Consider the following 20,667-nt stretch of genomic DNA (forward strand, 5'->3'; position numbering starts at 1 on the left):
AACTGGAAGATAGGAGGAAAGGATAGGTGTAGTACAAGAAAGTTTGTAGATATGGTATGGAAGAGTTCCCATAGTTGAATGGCTTCTTCATATTTTCTCTTTGAATTACTGTTGCAAGGTCATCTGTTGAGAGTAGAGAGGATGAAGTGGGATATATGTGGTTTAAGAACAGTGGAGATGGTTTGAAGTAGTGTTTACTACTTCAGGTTAATCAGAGAAGCAGAGTGGAGAAGGTTTGACACAGTATTTGCTAGGTAGTGTAGAGGGCTCACTCAACATTGGTGATAATGAATTTATTATTAATAATAATGAATCAGCTGCTTTAGTAAGTTCTAGGGGAATGTATTAAAAGTTTTGATTAGTTTGAAAATTAATTCTGTTTTGAAACCTAAAAAATTAAGATTATGAAAATGAATACGTTTTAAGTTTAAATTGTTTCTCCATTTTAAAGTCTTCTCTGTTTTTGAAGTCATTGTATTAGCAAACAAAACTTTTAAAGTAAAAAAATCTCAAATACTTTTCTGAATTTTAACTTTTGTTTCATAGTATCTTTAGATGGAGATGTAGTTGCCTGGACAAAAAAAAATGGAGGTTTAGAGGAATCAGAGTTATCTGAGCTCCTGAATTTCATCTATTAAAAATGTTCTTCAGAAATTCTGGGTAGTTCGAAGATAACAATGTGAATTGAAGTAATTGATTCTGAATTTTGAGTTGAGATGAGGATAGGCTGAGGTTTTCTTGGTACTGACTGTAAAGTAAAAATATAATTATGAGTGAATTGTTTAAGATATCTTGTGTAATTTTAATTTTGGAAAGGAGTAAGTTTTATGGAGCCTCTTGGCACCCTGGGGAAACATTTGTTTGGGGACAGTTACCTTACAGATTTCTGAGAGGCTTTATCTTTAAAAATTTCAGTATTTGACCTTATTTAGAAACAACAAATTGAAAAAGGGGATAAAATATTTGTAAATTATTGGTTCACTGAATTTTAAGCAGTTGAAATATGTATTTGCCTGCATCTATCATTTTTTTTCCCAGCATTACTTAGATATGAGTGGCAAATAAAAATCATAAATATTTAAGGTATACATGATGCTTTGATATATGTATACACTGAAATGATTACCATAATCAAGATAATTAACATTCATCACCTCACATTTTTTTTTGTGATCAGAACATTTAAATTTATTCTCTAAGCAAATTTCAAGTGTTCTGTACATTGTTATTAACTATATTCACCATATTGTACTTTATGTCTCCATATCTAGTTTATCTTATAACTAAAAGTTTATACCCTTTGGTCAACATTTCCCCGTTTTCCTTATCCTGCTCCCTTCCCTAATAACTACCATTGCACTCTCTGCTACCATGAATTTGACTTTTTTAGATTCCACGTGTGAAATCATACAGTGTTTATCTTTTTGTGTCTAGCTCATTTCATTTATCTTAATGTCTTCCAGATTCATCCATGTTGCAAGTGGCAGAATTTCCATTTTTTTTAGGCCAAATAATATTTCATTGTGTAGGTGTATACAGACACCCCACATTTTCTTTGTCAGTGGACAGTTAAGTTTCTGTATCTTGGCTACTCTGAATAACACTGCAGTGAACACGGGAGTGCAGACTCCTTGTTGAGATAGATACTCTTTTCCTTTGGATGTGTACCCAGTCCTGGGGTTGCTGGAACACACGGTAGTTCTGTTTTTAGTTCTTTGAGGAGGCGTCATGCTGTTTTCCGATATGGTTGTCCGATTTACATCCTACCCGTGGTGTATAAGAATTCCCTTTTCTCTGGATCCTTGCCAACACTTACCTTGTGCTTTTTGGTAATAGCCATCCTAACAAGTGTGAAGTGATATATCATTGTGGTTTTGATTTGTGTTTTCCTGATGCTTGGTAACGCTGCACATCTTTTCATGTACCTGTTGACCATTTGTATGCCTTCTTTAAAAAAAATGTCTCTTTAGGTCTTTTGTCCTTTTTTAAATTGGATCATTTGTATTTTTGTTAGAGTTGTGTGAGTTTCTTATGTATTTTGGATATTAACCCCTTTTCAGGTACATAGTTTGTAAATATTTTCTCCCATTCTGTATGTCACTTTCTCTTTTCTTTCTCGCTCTTTTTTAATTGTTATTTTACAGAAATATTTTTGTTTTACATAGTTCCACTTCTGGTTTTTGCTTTTGTTGCCTGTGTTTTTGGTATTAAAATCCAAAAAATCATTGTCAAGACAAACATCATGGAGCTTTTCCCCTTATCTTTTCTTCAGGAGTGCACTGTTTCAGGTTTTGAATTTAAGTCTTTAATTCATTTTGAATTAATTATTGTGTATGTTGTAAGATAAGGCTCCAATTTCATCTTTTTGCATGTGGATATCCAATTTTCTCAACATTGTTGAAGACTGTCCTTTTTCTGTTGTATAGTCTTGACACCCTTTAGTTAACCATATGTGTGTGGGTTTCTTTCTTGGACTCTCTGTTATGTTCACTGGTCTGTGTGTTCATTTTTATGTCAGTACCGTACTATTTAATGATTACTACAGCTTTGTAATAGAATTGGAAATCAGAAAGTGTAATTTCTCCAAGCTTTGTTCTTTTTGCTCAAGATTGCTGTAGCTGTTCTGGGTCGTTGGTGGGTCCATAGGCATTTTAGGATTGCTTTTTCTATTTCTGCGAGAAATGCCATTGGAATTTTGATAGAGATTGCGTTGAATCTGTAGATTGCTATAGATACTATGGACATTTTAATAATTTTAATTCTTCTGATCCATGATTGGGTATCTGTCCGTTTATTTATAGTCTTTAATTTCTTTCATCATTGTTTTATAGTTTTCAGTGTACAGCTTTTTTACCTCAGTGGTTAAATTTATTCTTAGGGCTCTATAATGTATGTGTCAGTCAAATTTTTAAAGCCACTGAGATGTAGATTCATGTAAAAAATTTAGACCAATGTCAGCCCAAGAGATCCTCAAATGAAAGCTTGCTTTGTTTTCTCCGTCCTCCTTTTATTAGGCAGTTTTCTCTTGACTAAGGTCAGGTAATTGTATGTGCCTAAAAACAATCAGGCTTCAGGGAAAAAAATCAGTTATTCAGACTGCCTAATCATTGTATTAGTTGATGAATTAGGAAGGCTCTAATTTGTGGCCATACAAAAAAACAGTACTTTAACATGCTAGTGAGGAGTGGGTTGTTTTCAGTATGATGTTTTCCTGATTCTGTTTTACTTACTTTGAAGAGAAAAGGAATTCAGCATCAAGAATGAATTTAAACTTTTAATTCATATCTAGCTTTATTTTACTCAGTAATTAGTACCAGCTTTTCCTACAGTTTCATGTGTAACAAAGAATGAGACAATGAAGAACCTGAGGAATTGTCAGTTTTTGTTGAAGTGTTTGTGACCTAACGGCCTGTTTTCTGTACCATATTTAACTTTATTTCTTCTGTCTTGAAAGCTCATTGCTCTTTTGTGTTTGTTGTTTGTAGATAGCACTTACGTTTAGCCAAAACCTGTTGTTCTTTTTCATGTATTGTAGAAAATGATCAAGTTTTGATACTCCCAGCTGAAAGGTTTATTTACTTTATTTTATATGGGGACCAGCTTCTAGGGACAGATGGAGAATCTACTGAGAATACCATGCAAAAGTTATACCTGAAACTTTACTGGCTCATTTAAAAACTTTTCTGACTCTAAATCAATACCTAACTTGTCTTTAGTGGCTTGTGTTGATCTCAGACAGTGATAGCCTTATTAGTAATTCGGTTTGAGTTTGAGGAGCTTCCCTGGTGGCTCAGATGGTAAAGCTTCTGCCTGCAATGTGGGAAACCTGGGTTCGATCCCTGGGTTGGGAACATCCCCTGGAGAAGGAAATGGCAACCCTTGCCTAGAAAATTCGATGATGGAAGAGCCTGGTAGGCTACAGCCCATGGGGTTGCAAAGAGTCGGAGATGACTGAGTGACTTCATTTTCTTTCTTTCTTTCATTTGAGGATAGGTTATAATATTTTTTAGGAAAATTGAATATTGATATTTGGAAAAAATATTTTAATATTTTAAATCTGTATTAGGAAACTTTATTTTCTTATGCAATTTTGCAAAGATATAATTTTTACATACAGTGGGAAATATATCTTGTACAAGTAATTTAAAAGTAATAGATCTGGCAGGCAGCCTAAACTGTAGTATTATAGAGATTTAAGCAAATTTAAGAATAATTTGTTTTACAGATACTTTGTTGCAATAGGTTTTTTTTAAACTAAGGAAAACAGGAACATTTTACTTTTGAATGAAACAAAAGTTTTTGAAATGCCATTATGCATAGTCAGCTTGTTATTACATATACGATCTAAATATTTTTTTGCTTGATTTTTAGCCAGGATTTCATATCAGACATTCTTCTTTTTTTCCCGGTTATAAGGCCATTGAGACATCTTTTGAAATATTTCTCTAAGTCTTGTTTCAGCATATATGTACATTTCTTTTTGTGTTTTTTTCTCATCTGGACTCTATATATCTGTTGTAAGATACAGTAGCATAATTTGACAATGTGAATCCATAATGTGACTAGACAGGAAGGAAAATTTATTTGTATAAAAATCTGTTAGATCTCCATTATAGTACTTGAGAGAGAAGAAATTTTCCCAGACCGTAGAAAAGGGAGAGGAGCAAATATGTGGAATTTCATATTTTCTACCTAATAATAATTTTTTTCATATGTGAGTGTTTCTACATGAACATAGTCATTCTAATGAAAGAATTTTATTTTTTGGCTGTGCTATGCAGCTTGAGGAATCTTGGTTCCCTGACCGGGGATTGAGCCGAGCCCTGGGCCCAGCCATGCAGTGAAAGCACCAAGTTTTAATCACTTGATCTCCAGGGAATTCCCAAGAAATTTTTCTCTTTGTTATTCAACAGATGTAGAGTATATGTTCTGACTTATAGCAGTTTTGATCTGCCTGATTCTCTAGATCAAGGAGTTGACACAACTTTTTTGATAAAGGGCCAATTAATAAATTCTAGACATGTGAACTACGTGGGCCCTGTCTCCTTTTCTTTCTTTTTTAAGCAATGCTTTAAAAATGTAAGAATCAGTTGGTTAGTCCTACAGAACAGTCCAGAGGCAGTTTTTGGCCTACAGGTCAAGGTTTGCCAACCCTGCTCTAGGTAGATAAAACTTAATTATTCAAGTGCCATTTAAAATTTTAGATTAACCAGTTTAACTGGAGACCTTTAAAAAATCTCTTTGTAAATATGAACGCCTTAAAAAGCTTTTTATTATGGAGAGTATCAAATATATAAAAAAATAGAATGTAGTATTGTAAATCCTCATAAGACCAAGCTTGAACAGTTACCAACATTTGACCAATCTTATTTTGTCTATACCTCCCTCCCTTAGTAGTTTGAAGCAAATTCCAGGTATCATAGCATTTCATAAATATTTCAGTATTCTCTTTTGTTATCTTTTTCATCTGTCCTTTTCCTAGTGCCATACTGTTATGATTACTGTAGCTGTATGGTTAAGTTTAGAAGTGTCAGGTATGTTAAATCCTCTTTTTTCTTTTATCTGTTTATTTAGATGTTTTAATTTCTCTCAATACTTATAATTTTCAGAGTATAGGTTTTACATATCTTTAATATATTCCTAGGTATTTCATGCTTTTGCTGCTTTTGATAATTTTTAAAAATGTAAACTTCCAATTATTTTTTTCAGTTATGTATGCTTTATAGTCAGTTATCCTTTTAGGAAATTAATAATGAGAGAGAAAACCTTGGTTCTGCATATTATATTAAAATATTCATTCGTTTTGTGAACATGTCTTTCTGGTGTGCTTCATGATCTGTAGGAATGTTACTCTTTGCATTTTTCTTATAAAAACTTTGATGAGAATTGAATTGAATCCTTTTTAGGCATTATTTCTTCAAGTATTTTTTCTGTCCTCCCATTCTCACCTCTCTTTTTGAGATTCCAATTCTTTTCTGTTAACTTAAGTTTAAGGAAGATGGCTCTAGGGAGGCCCAGGTGGCTTGGTGGAAAGAATCCACCTGCCAAACAGGCGATACTTGTTCGATCCCTGTGTCAGGAAGATTCCTAGGAGAAGGAATGGCAGCCCACTCCAGTATTCTTGCCTGGGAAATCCCACGGACAGAAGAGCCTGGCTAGCTCTAGTCCATGGGGTCTCGAAGAGTCGGACACAGCTCTCAGTGAGTAAACAGCAACAATATACTACTTTTAGATGAGGGTTGGGTAAGCTAGCTTTTTGCTAGGTTTGTAGCTGGGGGGAATCCTCTCCTGTGATGTAGTGTTCAAAAATATATCTTTTGAGACCTTTCCTCCTTTCCTTCTCTGCCTTTATCTAGATCAGGGTTTTTCACTTTTGGCAGTATTAGCACTTTTGGTCGGATATCTTTGCTGCGGGGAGTTGTCCTGGGCATTGTAGGATATTCAGTGGCCTTCTGGCCCTCCCTGTGGTGCCCACTCCCCCAAGTATGATGACTGATAACCAGAACTGTTTCTCAGCATCGTCAAATGTCCTCTGGAGGGGCAGAATCATTCTTGTTCTAGATTTTCTTTCCTTTACCCCAGTGACTCTGTACTGCTTCATTTAGATACCTTTTCCTGGCAGTTTCTGCTTGGTATGTTGCTGTGTCTTAGAAGGGAGTTTCAGTTAGTTTTGAGATTCCTGATGTTTGTGTGATTTTCTTGCCTTTCTTGCCTTGTGAGTTGTCGCCTGTGAAACCCCTTCCGAGTTTCAGTTGCTGTTTTACACTGAATTGGAACTGTCCATTTAAGGGAGGGGGTGGGAGGTAGTACTTCTAGGGAATTTGATTTCTGTTTGTTCTGGCTCCAGGGCTGTCCCAAATCCCTTTCCTCTTCTTGTTACGTTTCTGATACCGTGTGGGTCTTGCTGCTGTTGGTATTTGGTCCTAACTTGCAGTATTTTAGAATTCATGAGTAATATGTAGTCAATTGTGCTGTATTTTTTGGCCATTTTTATTTTGGACGGTTTGATCTGTTTGTTTTCTCCTAGTTGCTTAGTCTGTTTTTGTCAGTCTCTCAGTCGTGTCCGACTCTTTGCTATTCCCTTCTGCAGGGGATCTTAATGACCCAGGGATCAAACTGGGGTCTGTAGCATTTTCGGGGGATGGTTATTCAGGATATTAAAAAATTACGTCTCTTTTATTGCCATGTTATCCTGACTGCCTCTGCTTTCTTAAAATTAGTGTTCTAAACATGATAAAATATTTTAAATGATGAGTGAGACTTGTGCCTGGTCATGGACTTGGAGAAAGACTTGGAGAGGGAGAGGTTGAAAATGCAAAAGACAGGTCAAAAAACTGATGGAGTATTTGTGCCCCATAGGTGACCAAAAGGGGTGGATACAGAAGTATTTTTGATAGAGGGATTAGCTTTGGACCAAGAAACAGGACAGTTTATCTGACAGGAGAGGTAGGGAGTTGAGGTTTCATTCAGATAGTAGTTGGCAGGTTTGTAGTTGGAAACTGAGGAATGTCACATTTGGTTTCTTCAGTTTTCTTAGTAAACTTTAATGTGAAGTTATCTGCTGAAGGAAGTGAGATAAGTATAGGAAACTTGAGGAAAGGTATAAACATTTTGGAATGCTGATGGTGGAAAATGGAAGCAATATCTAACCAGAGACATTGAAGTAATTGCTGAGAGATGCTACGGGTTAAATCTTAGGTTCGTTTTTAAATTGTAAATTTGCAACATACCAATTTTGTGATTTTTAAATTTTTTTCCAGTTAGCGACTCACAAAAAAAGAGCAGAGACAGTGGTTGTTTATAGTGAACCTAAAATTAGGATTTTGTTAGAGCATGACAGGGGTATAATGTTAAGGTATGATAAAAGAGAATGGTTCAAGGGATGCATTGTGGAGTATAGACTGGGTAGGGAAGGAAATCATGCTATTTCAGGTGCTGTTGGGTTGGGAGAAAGAGAGGATCCAAGAGAATCCAGGTTTGTGTGGTTCTCAAGAAGATGTGAGAATTGGACAGGAGATTGAAGCCTATCTTGTATACTGGAATTTAAAATTTCAAAGCTAGAGAAGTTCTGTTTTATTGTAATAATCATGTTATGTCTGTGTAGCACTAATGAAAAATAATAGAGTAAAAGAAGTTAAAATGGTGGGAGTATGTCATGATACTTACCCACTGTAGGTAAGGGAGTCACCTATGGTGATGGCAAGAGGTCATTTGGAGGGGAAAGTATGAACTGGAAAGGGGGATAAAGAGGGAGATCTGTCCGTAGATGGCCACAGGAAAGCAGGGCTCAGGGCAGTGCTATAAGCTGAGGAAAGAAGGTGGTTTGCATGAGCATAGACAACCAGGGACTTCTCTTCTGAAGTCTGTTTTATTTGGTATTCATGGTATGAATACCAGGGGTTGGGTAACCTTCTTTAAAGGGCCAGAAAGTAGATTATTGTAGACTTTGTTTCTGTTGCATATTTTTGTTTTGTTTTGTTTTTATAACCCTTTAAAAATATAAAAACCATTCTTAGTTCATGTCCCATGTAAAAACAGGCAGTAACTGAAGGTTATAGTATGAGGACCTATGAATTATACTCATGAATTCTCTGATTTGTCAGTGATACTTTGTATAAATTGTAAACTAAGTAATTATTATTACTTGAATAGTGGTCATTTTGTATTATAAAATGTTAAGGAGATAATATATATTTATTTTAAAAATGCTGTCAGTAATTTTATACTTCTCAGTATGCTAGTAACTTCTACATTTCTGAATGAAATTTTTACCTTTTTTGTGGTGCATTCAAGTTGAGTCAGCAGATACTGGAGTTATTTGAAGCATGTCAGCAGCAAGTAAGTGATTTAAAGAAGAAAGAACTCTGTCGAACAGAGCTGCAGAGAGAAATTCAACTGTTATTTCCACGTATGTTTCCCTATTTTGCATGCTCTTTAATTATATGCATTCCTATTTTAATTTTAACTAAAACCTTATAATTCTCTTCTGTTTCTCTAGAAAGCAGACTTTTTTTAGTTGGGTCTTCTTTAAATGGATTTGGTACTCGGAGCAGTGATGGTGACTTATGTCTAGTTGTTAAAGAGGAACCAGTAAGTAATGAAACTTTTATTCTAAGTGTGCTTTTCATGTTAAGTCATTTAAGAAATTTCATATAAAAGTCATTGAGGGAAAAAACCCTACTTTGTTTTAATTGCTTCTTTAAATTCTTTGTTTATAGTAATTCAAGGAAAGTCAGGAAATGCTGCTTCTATGTTTTTTAAGGCATGTACAAAAAACAACAAATTATAGTATTAATTTATTTCTAAATTGTTAAAGGGAGGCAGTTTCACTGTGTGTTTTTAAAGAGCTCTATCTTTATTTTGAAATGCCATTGGGTTGGGTATGTTACCAGGATGCAACAGAGGAAGAGCTTGTCTTATATTTGCTTGATTTATTTCCTTCTATTTGAATTCTCAATGATTCTATTTTTAATCTGTATTATTTTTCCCTTGGAAGTACTATGGGATTTGGAGTTCTTATTTTGGGAATTAAAAAAGAGAGATTTCTCTGAAATGTAAAATAAGACTATCGTGATTTAAAATAATTATCTCTGATATTTTGACTTTGTTTCTTCATACTTAGCAACCAAATTTTATTTTTTATTTTATTTATTTGAATTTCCTGTTTACTGATACTCTTGTATGTCCTTAGTTCCACAAAAATTGCTGTTTATTAAACTCACCTAAGCAGCCTCTTGAATATGCTGAAGTCTCTTCTGAATTATCAAAGATTAATTTCAATGTAATTTTAATATGCCTTGTATTTCACCTCTTAAAAAATAAAAAAGCCTCTTTTGAATGGTAATATTATTACTATTAGTCCAGTAACAAAAGTGACTTCTAGTTACTGCAAATCAGGAAGAGATTTATTCCAGGAAAGAAACTCCTGATACTTTCTAGGCTTTGAAATCATATAAAGGAAAACTGAAAAAAGAAAAGCCTCAGAAATAATAAAAATAATGAAGAATACTAGAGTTTTAATTAAAACTTTCTCTCATGCAGTTAGATTATACTTCAGTTCAGTTCAGTTGCTCAGTTGTGTCTGACTTTTTGCGACCTCATGGACTGCAGCACGCCAGGCTTCCCTGTCCATCACCAACTCCTGGAGTCCACCCAAACCCATGACCATTGAGTTGGTAGTGCCATCCAACCATCTCATCCTCTGTCCTCCCCTTCTCCTCCTGCCCTCAATCTTTCCCAGCATCAGGGTCTTTTCAAATGAGTCAGCTCTTCGCATCAGGTAGCCAAAGTACTGGAGTTTCACCTTCAACATCAGTCCTTCCAATGAACACCCAGGACTGATCTCTTTAGAATGGACTGGTTGGATCTCCTTGCAGTCCAGGGGACTCTCAAGAGTCTTCTCCAACACCACAGTTCAAAAGCATCAATTCTTCTGCACCCAGCTTTCTTTATAGTCCAACTCTCACATCCATACATGACTACTGGAAAAACCATAGCTTTGATTAGACGGACTTTTAATCCTCCATTCTATTCACGTGTCTGAATCATGTTTGTCTCAACTTATAACGAAACACCATGGATTTGAACCTTATTTTTAAGCAACTCGCAATCTAGATAGGGAAATAAAACATGCTACAGAAAGTTAAAATTCTGTTTATATTTCCTTGCAGATTATTTTTTGTACATTTATACTAAAGGAAAAAATGACATATAGCTGTTAAAATATTTCTTTTAAAGTTGTGCTTTTAAGTTTAAAATCAGAAATTGATTTAGAAATATTAATGTTAAAGATAGCATAAAGGTTGACTTTTAAATAGTGTAATTTACTGTATATTGAAAAATAACTCCAATGAAAAGTATACTTTATATGTGTTCTTTTTGTTGAGATACATTAAGAAAATAAAACATTAAGTTTAGAAAGATAATGAAAAAACTTTATTTTTAACTTTTCAGTGTTTTTTTCAGGTAAATCAGAAGACTGAAGCACGGCATATACTCACCTTAGTCCACAAACACTTCTGTACTAGACTTTGTAAGTCTGACATGCCTCACGTTCATATGTCATTTGACATAACTTTATTTAAAATGTCTCTCACTGTGCTTATTTTCTGATAAGAATTGTTTTATTTTCTGGTGAGATTAGATATAATGTGGATTCTTTTTCCCAAGTGAATTTAACTTTTAATTAAAGTAACCATTTATTTGACAGTTCTTTGTAGTTGCAAGCTGTCCCACTGAAGGTAGTCAGGAATTCAGAGATGTGTAAGTTTTAGTTGATCCTCAAACAGCTGAACGCTGTTAGGAAAGTTAAAGCATGAATGTAAGTAACTGCAGTGCAGAGTATCTCAAAAGCCAAAAGAAATATACAAGTCTTACTTATATGTGAGGAAGAGAGCATCTCATCTGTTTGCAATGATAGACATCTTTACTTGGTTTAAAAATATGATCACTGAACCCAAAGCCCAAATACCACACTCCAACTGAAAGCAAAATTAGTGACTTAGGCCATTTTATTGTAAGATTTTACTCTTTGAATAAGCTGACAAAGCAGATTTTAATCCACAAGTTAAGCCATCTCAAATAATTTAAACTTGCGCAGAATATTGTGGACATTTGAAGTCACACTAACTGTGTGATGTTGGATAGACTATTTGTCCATTTATTTAACAAATATTTCTTATGTGTTAGACTTTAAGATGGAAAATACAAAGTTACTTAACAGGTTATTGCCCTTGAACAACAACTTTTATCAGTTGTAGGAAAGAAATCAAGAGATTTATTTCAATGGACTTGAATTTTGCATTTGTAAAATAAAGGAGAAATTCGTACTTTAAGTGGATTTTTAATAATTATTATTAAAATCATAAAATATAAACAGTGAAAAGGACCTTAGAGGTCATGTAGTTTAAATGAAAGGTTTCTTTTTTTTTTTATTAGTGTTTTTAATAATAGAGTAATCAGATTAAGGGGTAATCAGTGAGTTTGGTGACTTGCCTGAGGAGTATAGCTTGTTGGTGTCTGAGCCTTTACTATTTTTAACTCTTAATCTTATTTTTCATTATATCTCATTGAATTCCTGCACATAATTGTATTTGAAGCTTGATGTATATTATAATTTTGGTGGTAAAAGCATTATAACAAAATTTTTAGTTTTAACACGTGATATTTAAGTTTGGTGGAGTACAAAAATTTGATACATGTTTTTTTCATACTTATTTGAATTTTTCACTGTCCCATGTATTATGTTGCCAGCATTTCTACGTTTAACATTTTTTGTAAATATGATTTTATGACTGCCATGGTATCTTCCATGTGCTGTGGCAGAATTTAGCTATCCCCTTGCTGCTGGCCTAGATATTTCTCCTATAATGCTATGATGAAATTCTTTATAGGTATTATTAGGTATTAGACCACATTTCTAAAAATAACATATTAATACATAAAACCCTCTACATGGTATTGGAGGTTCCAGTCTTTGAAGAATTTGATAATGTCCTTTTGTCTTTGCTTTCTCTCTCAAAGACTGTATTTTCTTAAATTGTTTTAGCTAAGTAAAATACTAATTCTAAGAAATGTTCATTGGAATACTGTGAATTTGAGAAGCATTTATAGATACCCATTTTATCTTTTATCCTTCAGCTGGTTACATTGAGAGACCTCAGTTGATTCGAGCAAAAGTGCCAATTGTGAAGTTCAGGGATAAAGTCAGGTAAGTAATTACTGAATTTTTTCAGTTGCTTTAGATAATTTTTAGGTATTCTTTTGAGGTAGATAATTAAGGAGGGTGTGCTGTTCCCTAATAGCTTCATTAGTTTTTGGAAATGATTTGTTCTCTTAGATGATTTTTTGAAATAATCTGAGCAGTTGTTCATGTTAACTCTCTTAGCTATTCTGGTTGACATGTTGAATATTTGAGACTGTTCGTAGCTGAAAGAATATAGTATTTTAGATTTTTAAATGATCTCTTCCTTTTGGAAATGTAATATGCTCTGAGAACATATCTTAATTCATGAAATTTGATGCATATTTATATCAAAAGAGGTTGTTACTAGTATAATTATATCTACATGTTCTACTATTAATAGTTTGGGTTCTGAATTTCTTATAGGCATTATTATTAGAATTTGTATAGGTATATACACTTGATCCTCATTATTCATGGATCCCATATTTATGAATTTGCCTACTTGATAAAATTTATTTTGTAACCCCCTGAATTAATACTTGTAACACTTTTATGATTTTATAAAGAGTGGGAAAATTTTGAGTCACCTGATGTACATCTTCCCAAATGAGTGTAACAGTATGATACACTTGTCTTTTTGTTTCAACTCTCATACACTGAACAGATTGCTTTTCACAGATTAGTTAGTGTGTTTTTCACAGTTTTGTGCTTTTGTGCATGAATTTGCTGTTTAAAATGACCTCCTGTGCTGAGGTGTTGTAGACGTTTTGTGCACAAAGCTGTGATGTGCCTTAATGGTGTGTTAGATGTGTTTTATTTTGGGATGAATAGTGCTCTGCAATGGAGAAGGCAATGGCACCCCACGCCAGTACTCTTGCATGGAAAATCTCATGGACGGAGGAGCCTGGTAGGCTGCAGTCCATGAAGTCGCTAAGAGTTGGACACGACTGAGCGACTTCACTTTCACTTTTCACTTTCATGCATTGGAGAAGGAAGTGGCGGCCAACTCCAGTGTTCTTACCTGGAGAATCCCAGGGACAGAGGAGTCTGGTGGGAGGCTGTCTTTGGGTCGGACAGAGTCGGACATGACTGAAGCGACTTAGCAGCAGCAGCAGCAGCAGTACTGCTCTGCAATGACTTCACTTTTATTGAATGAACAGTGTATTAAAGGTCGTTAAATAGAAAGTTACATAAAACAAAGTTACATATTGATCAGTTGATGAAAATGTGACTGTAGGCATATTGATAAATAGGCTGATGAAGATGTGACTGGGGGCTCCTGGAAACCTAACCCTTTATTTCCCCTAGGAGCAGTGGCTTAGTAACCACCAATTCAGTGTTTGTGATCACTATGTAGAAAATAACTACGGTAAATAATCAAAACTGACTGAATATATATATTTTTTCTTTTTTTTTTTTAAACAAATCTTTAGGTAAGTGGTGGCTCAAACTTTGCCCTTCCTTCATCCAAACATCCATCCAGTCTATAAAGATTTACTAAATTTCTCTCAAGTAACAGTGGAACTTTATTTTTCAATGGTGGAGTGTTTTTAAAGCGCAAAGATATAGGGAGATAAAACATGTAAACAAAACTGTTTAGCTGATTATAATCATTTTTTAAAATGGTGTAGTTGTAATATAAACAATAAAACAAACAGTAAATATAAATAAAACTTAACTGATTATAATTGTTTTTAAAAATGGTTGTAGCTGTAACTATATAAACAATTTTATTCTTTTTCAATTTAAGATTATCATACATGGTTTTTTCGTTGTTAAATGTTCTTTATAACCACCATTTTATCTTCCTTCTATATATGCATCATTAAGAAAAAGGAACAACTGCATTTTGATCATTCGGATATAACTGATGTTAATGTTTTGGTGTAAACCTTTCAGTCCCTTCTTTATGCATATGAATGCATAAGAGCTTTTAAAAGTAAAATTGAGCTCATACTTTATTACTTAGCAATATGGCATGAATGGTTGAATCATTGAATATCTTCTGGCTTAATTTTCAATCACTTTACAGTATTTCACTGAGTGGATTTACTGTCATTAACTTAACCATTCCCTGTTTAAATAAGCATAAAATTCTTTCCATGTTAAGGATTACTTCAAGTAGAATTGAAGAAAGCACTGGATATTTTTTAAGCTCTGGATTCATATTTTTGGAAAGTTTTTAATTGCAGACTAGTTTCCATCTAAGTGTTTTTTTCCTCTTTAAGTTACATAGAGGGAGTGCAAACTGGTTTCAGTGTACATTTGTGCAAGCACAATTAAAGAATGTAACTCTACTGTTACACCATAAGTTTCCCAAAGCCAAATACATCTGAAATTTTAATATCACTACCCATGTTTATTAACATGCATGGATATGAAAGATTATAGGATTTCTTTTCCCATAACAAAATCTGAAATGGTATATTTCAGATTTTATAGGTAAAAGCTGTAGAAAGGAATTTTATGCTTTTTTTTAAGGCACTTTTCACAAACAGACTCACTGTACAGAAGTTTGACCTGATAGTGTATGAGCCTGTTACTTATGCATTAAGTAGTCATTTTGAGTTTAGCCGTTCTTTATATATACCATTGTTACTGCTGTGTTTTCTCAATTGTGAACTGCATGATACCCTTGGTTTCAAAGAAGTGTCCCTTCTGTTATGTGTTTGGCTCTTACTGTTTTTACTAGACATCAGTAGCCAAATTTGTTGTGATATTATAATTTAGTAACCCTTTTGGAGAGAAAATAAAGTAGACAGAGCTTTTATTTTTTTTTCACCTGTACTTTATTTGGCTTTTCATTCCTATTGTTTTAAAACAAATGTTGCTGTCATTCAAAATTGATTCAGAATTTATAACAGTGGGATAACTTGCCCAGAAATGTGTTTGGTCATACAGTTTTGTTTATCTGGAGAGTATTACAAAATGAAAACTTTTTTTTGTTAAGAGTAATTGGAGCCTTATCGGTATAATACGTATCTTTCAGCATCAGATCATACTAAAAGTTGTCTTTGGGCCTGTGACGTTTTGTATCATTGGATGAATGGATGGATATAAATTTAGTTACTAGGGAGTTAGTTTAATTTGTACTTGAGCTGAAATTTTTATCTTTTTTTTGAAAATAGTTGTGTGGAGTTCGACTTGAATGTAAACAATATTGTTGGAATAAGAAACACATTCCTTCTCAGAACTTATGCATACCGTAAGTTTTCTTGTGTTTATTTTCAGATAATTATTACCTTCTGTTTATCCTTTATTCCTTTATAAAGATGTGTGACACCTCTTTAATTATGTTTGTGTACAATATGTCTCACTTTCTTATATATGTAATGTGTTACTACACTGAACTCACATACCACCAGAGTTATATATAGCTCAGTAAAATGAATTTTGATAGTTGGTAATTTTAAAAAAGTAAAGTATGTTTTATATAGAAATAAGACATATTTATGGTAAGCAAAATGTTTAATTGCAGGAGGGATTGCTCTTTCTATTGGCATGGAGTTGGGAAATAATGTAAACTTTTAAGGAAACTTGAAGAAATGTCTTCTTACCATTTTTAAGTTTTAATTTTACTTTCAGTTGAAAATCGAGTTCGTCCGTTAGTACTGGTGATTAAGAAGTGGGCCAGTCACCATGATATAAATGACGCCAGTCGTGGTACTTTGAGCAGCTATAGTCTTGTACTGATGGTTTTGCACTATTTACAAAGTAAGTATTACGGGTTTTTTTCTAATTTAATTAAAAATGGAAATGCAGTTAAACTTGATTATATTGTCTTTCCTGTTGATCTTATATTCAGATATCATTTTAAAAGGTTTTTTCTAAGGCACATAAAAACCTTCCTACTTTCCTGCTTTGAACAACTGTTTTAGGTAATGTTACCCCTGGAAAACATTATAAAGAAGTTTCACTGTATTTTTAAATTTGACAGTTTTCCTATATTTTCTTTGGTATTCAGAGAACTTTCACCACTGTATTGTAGACCCATTGTCTTAACCCAGATGAATGTGTAGAGGCCTGTAAAAATAAACTCAAGCACCATTCATGATGTTCTTTTTATTTTTCACTTGAGCCAGGAATTAAATTATTTTTCTTTTTTTTTAAAATGATTTTCTTGTTGGTTTAAAGGAGCTTTTATTTCTATGGGCTGTCATGGAGATTGGATGAAATACTTGATATTAACGTAAGACCATTTACCAGTATGTCTAGGCTGTGATGTGTTCTGGCTTAATGTTTCACAGTTTAGAAAGCAGTGTTGTAATATTTATGTTTATGCCCTTTCACTCAGTGATTTCATATCTAGAAATTTATCTTCAGACAAATAATGAGGGATGTTTATATGAATTTATATAAGGCTATTTTCATGGTATTTGTTGAAATAATAAAAGATTAAAAATAATTTAAGATTATTAAAAAAACATTAATTTAATGGTTAAATTAATTATGATATATCCTAATGGTAAATTTATATGAACACTAAAAGTCATGTTTTAAAGTTATTGAAATAGGAAACTCATGATATGCTGTCATGCACAATAAAATGCCAATTTTATTAAAAAAATAGTTGCTATGAATGTGTATATATTCATATGTATACAAATATTAAAAAGGTATATGCCAGAAATTTGGGGTTATTTATAGACAGTAGTATTTATTTTCTTTATATATTACTATACTTATAGATGTTTTATAATATATATTAAGTAAGTATATTTTTAGCTGAACAATGAAATCAAATGAATTTTTTTCAGATTCTGAGAGGGACTTAAAATAGTTTAAATGGGCCAAAATTTTGTGATTCAGTGATGATCCGAAAGGTTAGATATTCTTAACTATTTCGAGCTAATTATAATATTTTTGTTGCTGAACAGTCTTGGATATATACTAGTTTGATGGTTGATTTGCTGCGCCAGAGCGATTTGAAACCTGATGTTGGCTGTTTTAGATGCTACTTTACATGTCACCAGTTGTTTTTGTTCAGTTTTACAGTTCAGTGTGGAACATACTACCTTTGATGCTTTTATAGTGAACTCTGTTCTTTTGTGGGTTGCAGTTGACTTTCATGAAAAATGGAATTGTTTAGAAATAATTCTTTTATAAAATACATGAAGAATAATATGGTTAACATTTATGTATTACCACCTAGTGTCTATTCATTTTTTAGTTTTAGTTGTGGTTTAAACATTAGATTTGACTAAAACATATATAACATGCATGAACATTCACAGTATGTGCCCTATCCCGCCATTCTTTGGGGTTACATTAGAAATTTTAATTTGATTGCTTTTTTAGGAAGTGTGCTTTAATCACAGAGGCCCCATGGAGGTTTTGTAAGCAATAATTCAAATATTAGTGGGACTTCCCTCTTGGTCCAGTGGTTAAGACTCCACACTTCTGCTGCAGAGGACCTGGGTTCCATAACTGATTGGGAAACTAAGATCTTTCATGCTGTGCAACGTGGCCAAAAAAAAAGACGAATTCAAATATTAGTATTTTACCAGTGTAATAAAATCATGTTAAAATTTGGTATAGATTTTGTTAAATATATTTTATTCTTGACAAAGTGGTTTTATTTACTAAGGTGATTAATAATTTATGGTACTCTAATCAGCCATTTCTAGGTATTTGTTAATAGACATCAGCTACCCAGATATACTGTGTAATTCTGTACTTTGGCAGATTTAACCCATTCCTCCCTAGAAGAAATTAGAGAGATTGAAATAAGTAATTGCTTTTCTTGTCATGTAAGAAAATACACCTGCTTCAGGTGTATTGAGCAGTTCTAGCTCTGCCACAGTTAACTAATTTTTGTGATATTGGCCAAGTAATTCTACCTCGCTGGCCTTAATATTCATCTGTAGCACTAACAGATTAGATGACCCTTAAGTTTCATTTAACTTTAAATGCTTTAATGTCTTTTCTGCCATGAACAGAGAAAGGAAATGGGTCCTCTCTATGTAGAAAGGATGAAAAGGTTAACTAATGCATTTCCTAGCACAAATTTCAACAATCAGGACTGGAACATGCCAGGCTCTTCTGTCCATGGAGTTTTCCAGGCAAGAATACTGGAGTGGGTAGCCATTCCCTACTCTAGGGGATCTTCCCAAACCAGGGATAGAATCTGGATCTCCTGCATTGCAGGCAGATTCTATATTGTCTGAGCCACCTGGGATTGTCTGAGCCCCAATTACAAACTACGTATGCTTGAAAATGTGACTCATGAAAGCATGAGGGGAAAACTCATTGAGAAGAGAGTTTACTAGCAATCTAATATTAAGAGTTAATAGTAAAGGCAAAAGTGTCACTTGGTTAGAAACAATGATACGAGTGAATGAATAGTCATGGACTGTTTACCATGCTACCAGGTATAGATCTATCTTTAGGCATTTTTAAATTGTTCTTGCATTTTCAGAATTAGTGGTTGTTTAGTGTTGATGAGGATCTGCTTTTTTTTTTTTTTTTTTTTTAAGTAGTGTAATCTTTGATGAATTAGCATGGAATGTGAATGTGTATAAATTAGTGAAGGCCTGACAAGAAAGCTCTCATTCAAAATACAGGCAAAGTAAAATTGTATAGATTAAATCTGTTCAAGGTATTATCTGTTGATCATATCTTTTAATAATAAACTTGTCTTATTTTGCTTTTGAGAGAGCAAAATGTTATGACTTCAACATAGATGTCATAATAGATGTTACAGAGATTCTTCCAGAATCTATATTGCTTTGGAATAAAATATTTGGAAAAACTACTAAATGTTTCGAGGTTACTATCAGGATAGCACTGATAAATAATTGCCAGAGTACATTAATTGCTTCTCTAATGACTAGTATTTTTATATCTTTAAGGCAAGGAATTTATCGAACGATAACCCTGCCCTCAAAAACTTCCACACTGCTTAGTTCTAAAGACTCTTCATCTATTGAAAGACACTATTCCAGTGGTTTGTGTTTATTTTTCTCTCCTAGCATTCTAGTTATGATTCTGTCACTAGAATGAGATATTTAAAAAAATTTTTCTACGGTCTTTTATTTTACTGGGAGTATTCAGTGGGTATAGAATTTAGATCTCTACACTTAAAACTTAAACTATTTTTTAAATTTAATTTTATTTTTTTATTATTTTTAAATTATTATTATTATTATTTTTACTTTACAATATTGTATTGGATTTGCCATACCAAAAAAAAAAAAAACTTAAACTAATTTCTAGTAAGAGTTTTCAATTTGATGTCTGTGTTATAATAAAAATTATTAAAATGCTATTAAAATGTTAGACAAAGACAAAGACTTTTAAGATTAAGTGACTGGGGCTTGAGTTTATTTGTAGGGTCTTCTAGAATTTGAGCATTTGAATGCCTTTAGGGAAAGAAAATATGTAGCCTTACTTCCTGAGGGTGATTCTGGTAAGTAATGAGTGAGTTTTTTTCCCCTAATATTCTTAGTCATATATTGTGATCGTTCCATACTATCATGGAAATTTATTCTAATTTTATTTTATTTATTATTTTGTTCTAATTTTCAACTTGGGAGTGAAGTGTGATACAGAAAATACATTTAAATAAAGCATCCTACGTTGTACTATGTGGTAAAAATTTAAACATTTATAATCATAGTTGGAGACCGTGTAAATTGATCATAATGGTTGATTTTGTGTTCATTAATGTATTCCAGTTTATTTATTTAAAAATTTTTTATTTAAAAATTTTTGCTAAACAGCAGGTTAAAAGTGAATTAATGATTCTTTGTTACTGAATTTATTTAATAACAGTTGACTTTTGAACAGCATAGGTTTGAATTGTGCGGGTCTACTTACAGATTTATATATATATAGAGAGAGAGAGCAGTATTTATTACATGATCTATAGTTGGTTGAATCTGTAGATTTAAAACCTCAGATATGGAGAGCCAACTATAAAGTTATATGCAGATTTTCAACTGTATAGGGGTTGGCACCCCTAACCCCTGAATTCTTCAAGG

At 33.1% G+C, this 20,667-nt stretch overlaps 1 protein-coding gene across 3 annotated transcripts in view; it reads left to right on the forward strand.

The window, feature by feature from the left end:
* Positions 1 to 20,667, forward strand: part of TENT2 (terminal nucleotidyltransferase 2) — a 59,163-nt gene that overhangs the window by 17,057 nt on the left and 21,439 nt on the right. For 2 of the 3 annotated variants that reach the window (XM_061430053.1, XM_061430052.1), the window contains exons 5-10: positions 8,794 to 8,908; positions 8,999 to 9,090; positions 10,966 to 11,032; positions 12,640 to 12,709; positions 15,814 to 15,890; positions 16,271 to 16,399. In XM_061430053.1, coding sequence (XP_061286037.1) covers positions 8,794 to 8,908; positions 8,999 to 9,090; positions 10,966 to 11,032; positions 12,640 to 12,709; positions 15,814 to 15,890; positions 16,271 to 16,399 — 550 coding nt within the window. Of the gene's footprint in view, positions 1 to 8,793; positions 8,909 to 8,998; positions 9,091 to 10,953; positions 11,033 to 12,639; positions 12,710 to 15,813; positions 15,891 to 16,270; positions 16,400 to 20,667 lie in introns of all 3 variants that reach the window. The other variant, XM_061430051.1, reaches the window with a different exon arrangement.

Source organism: Bos javanicus, chromosome 10 (genome assembly GCF_032452875.1).
Source record: "Bos javanicus breed banteng chromosome 10, ARS-OSU_banteng_1.0, whole genome shotgun sequence".
Lineage (NCBI taxonomy): Eukaryota > Metazoa > Chordata > Mammalia > Artiodactyla > Bovidae > Bos > Bos javanicus.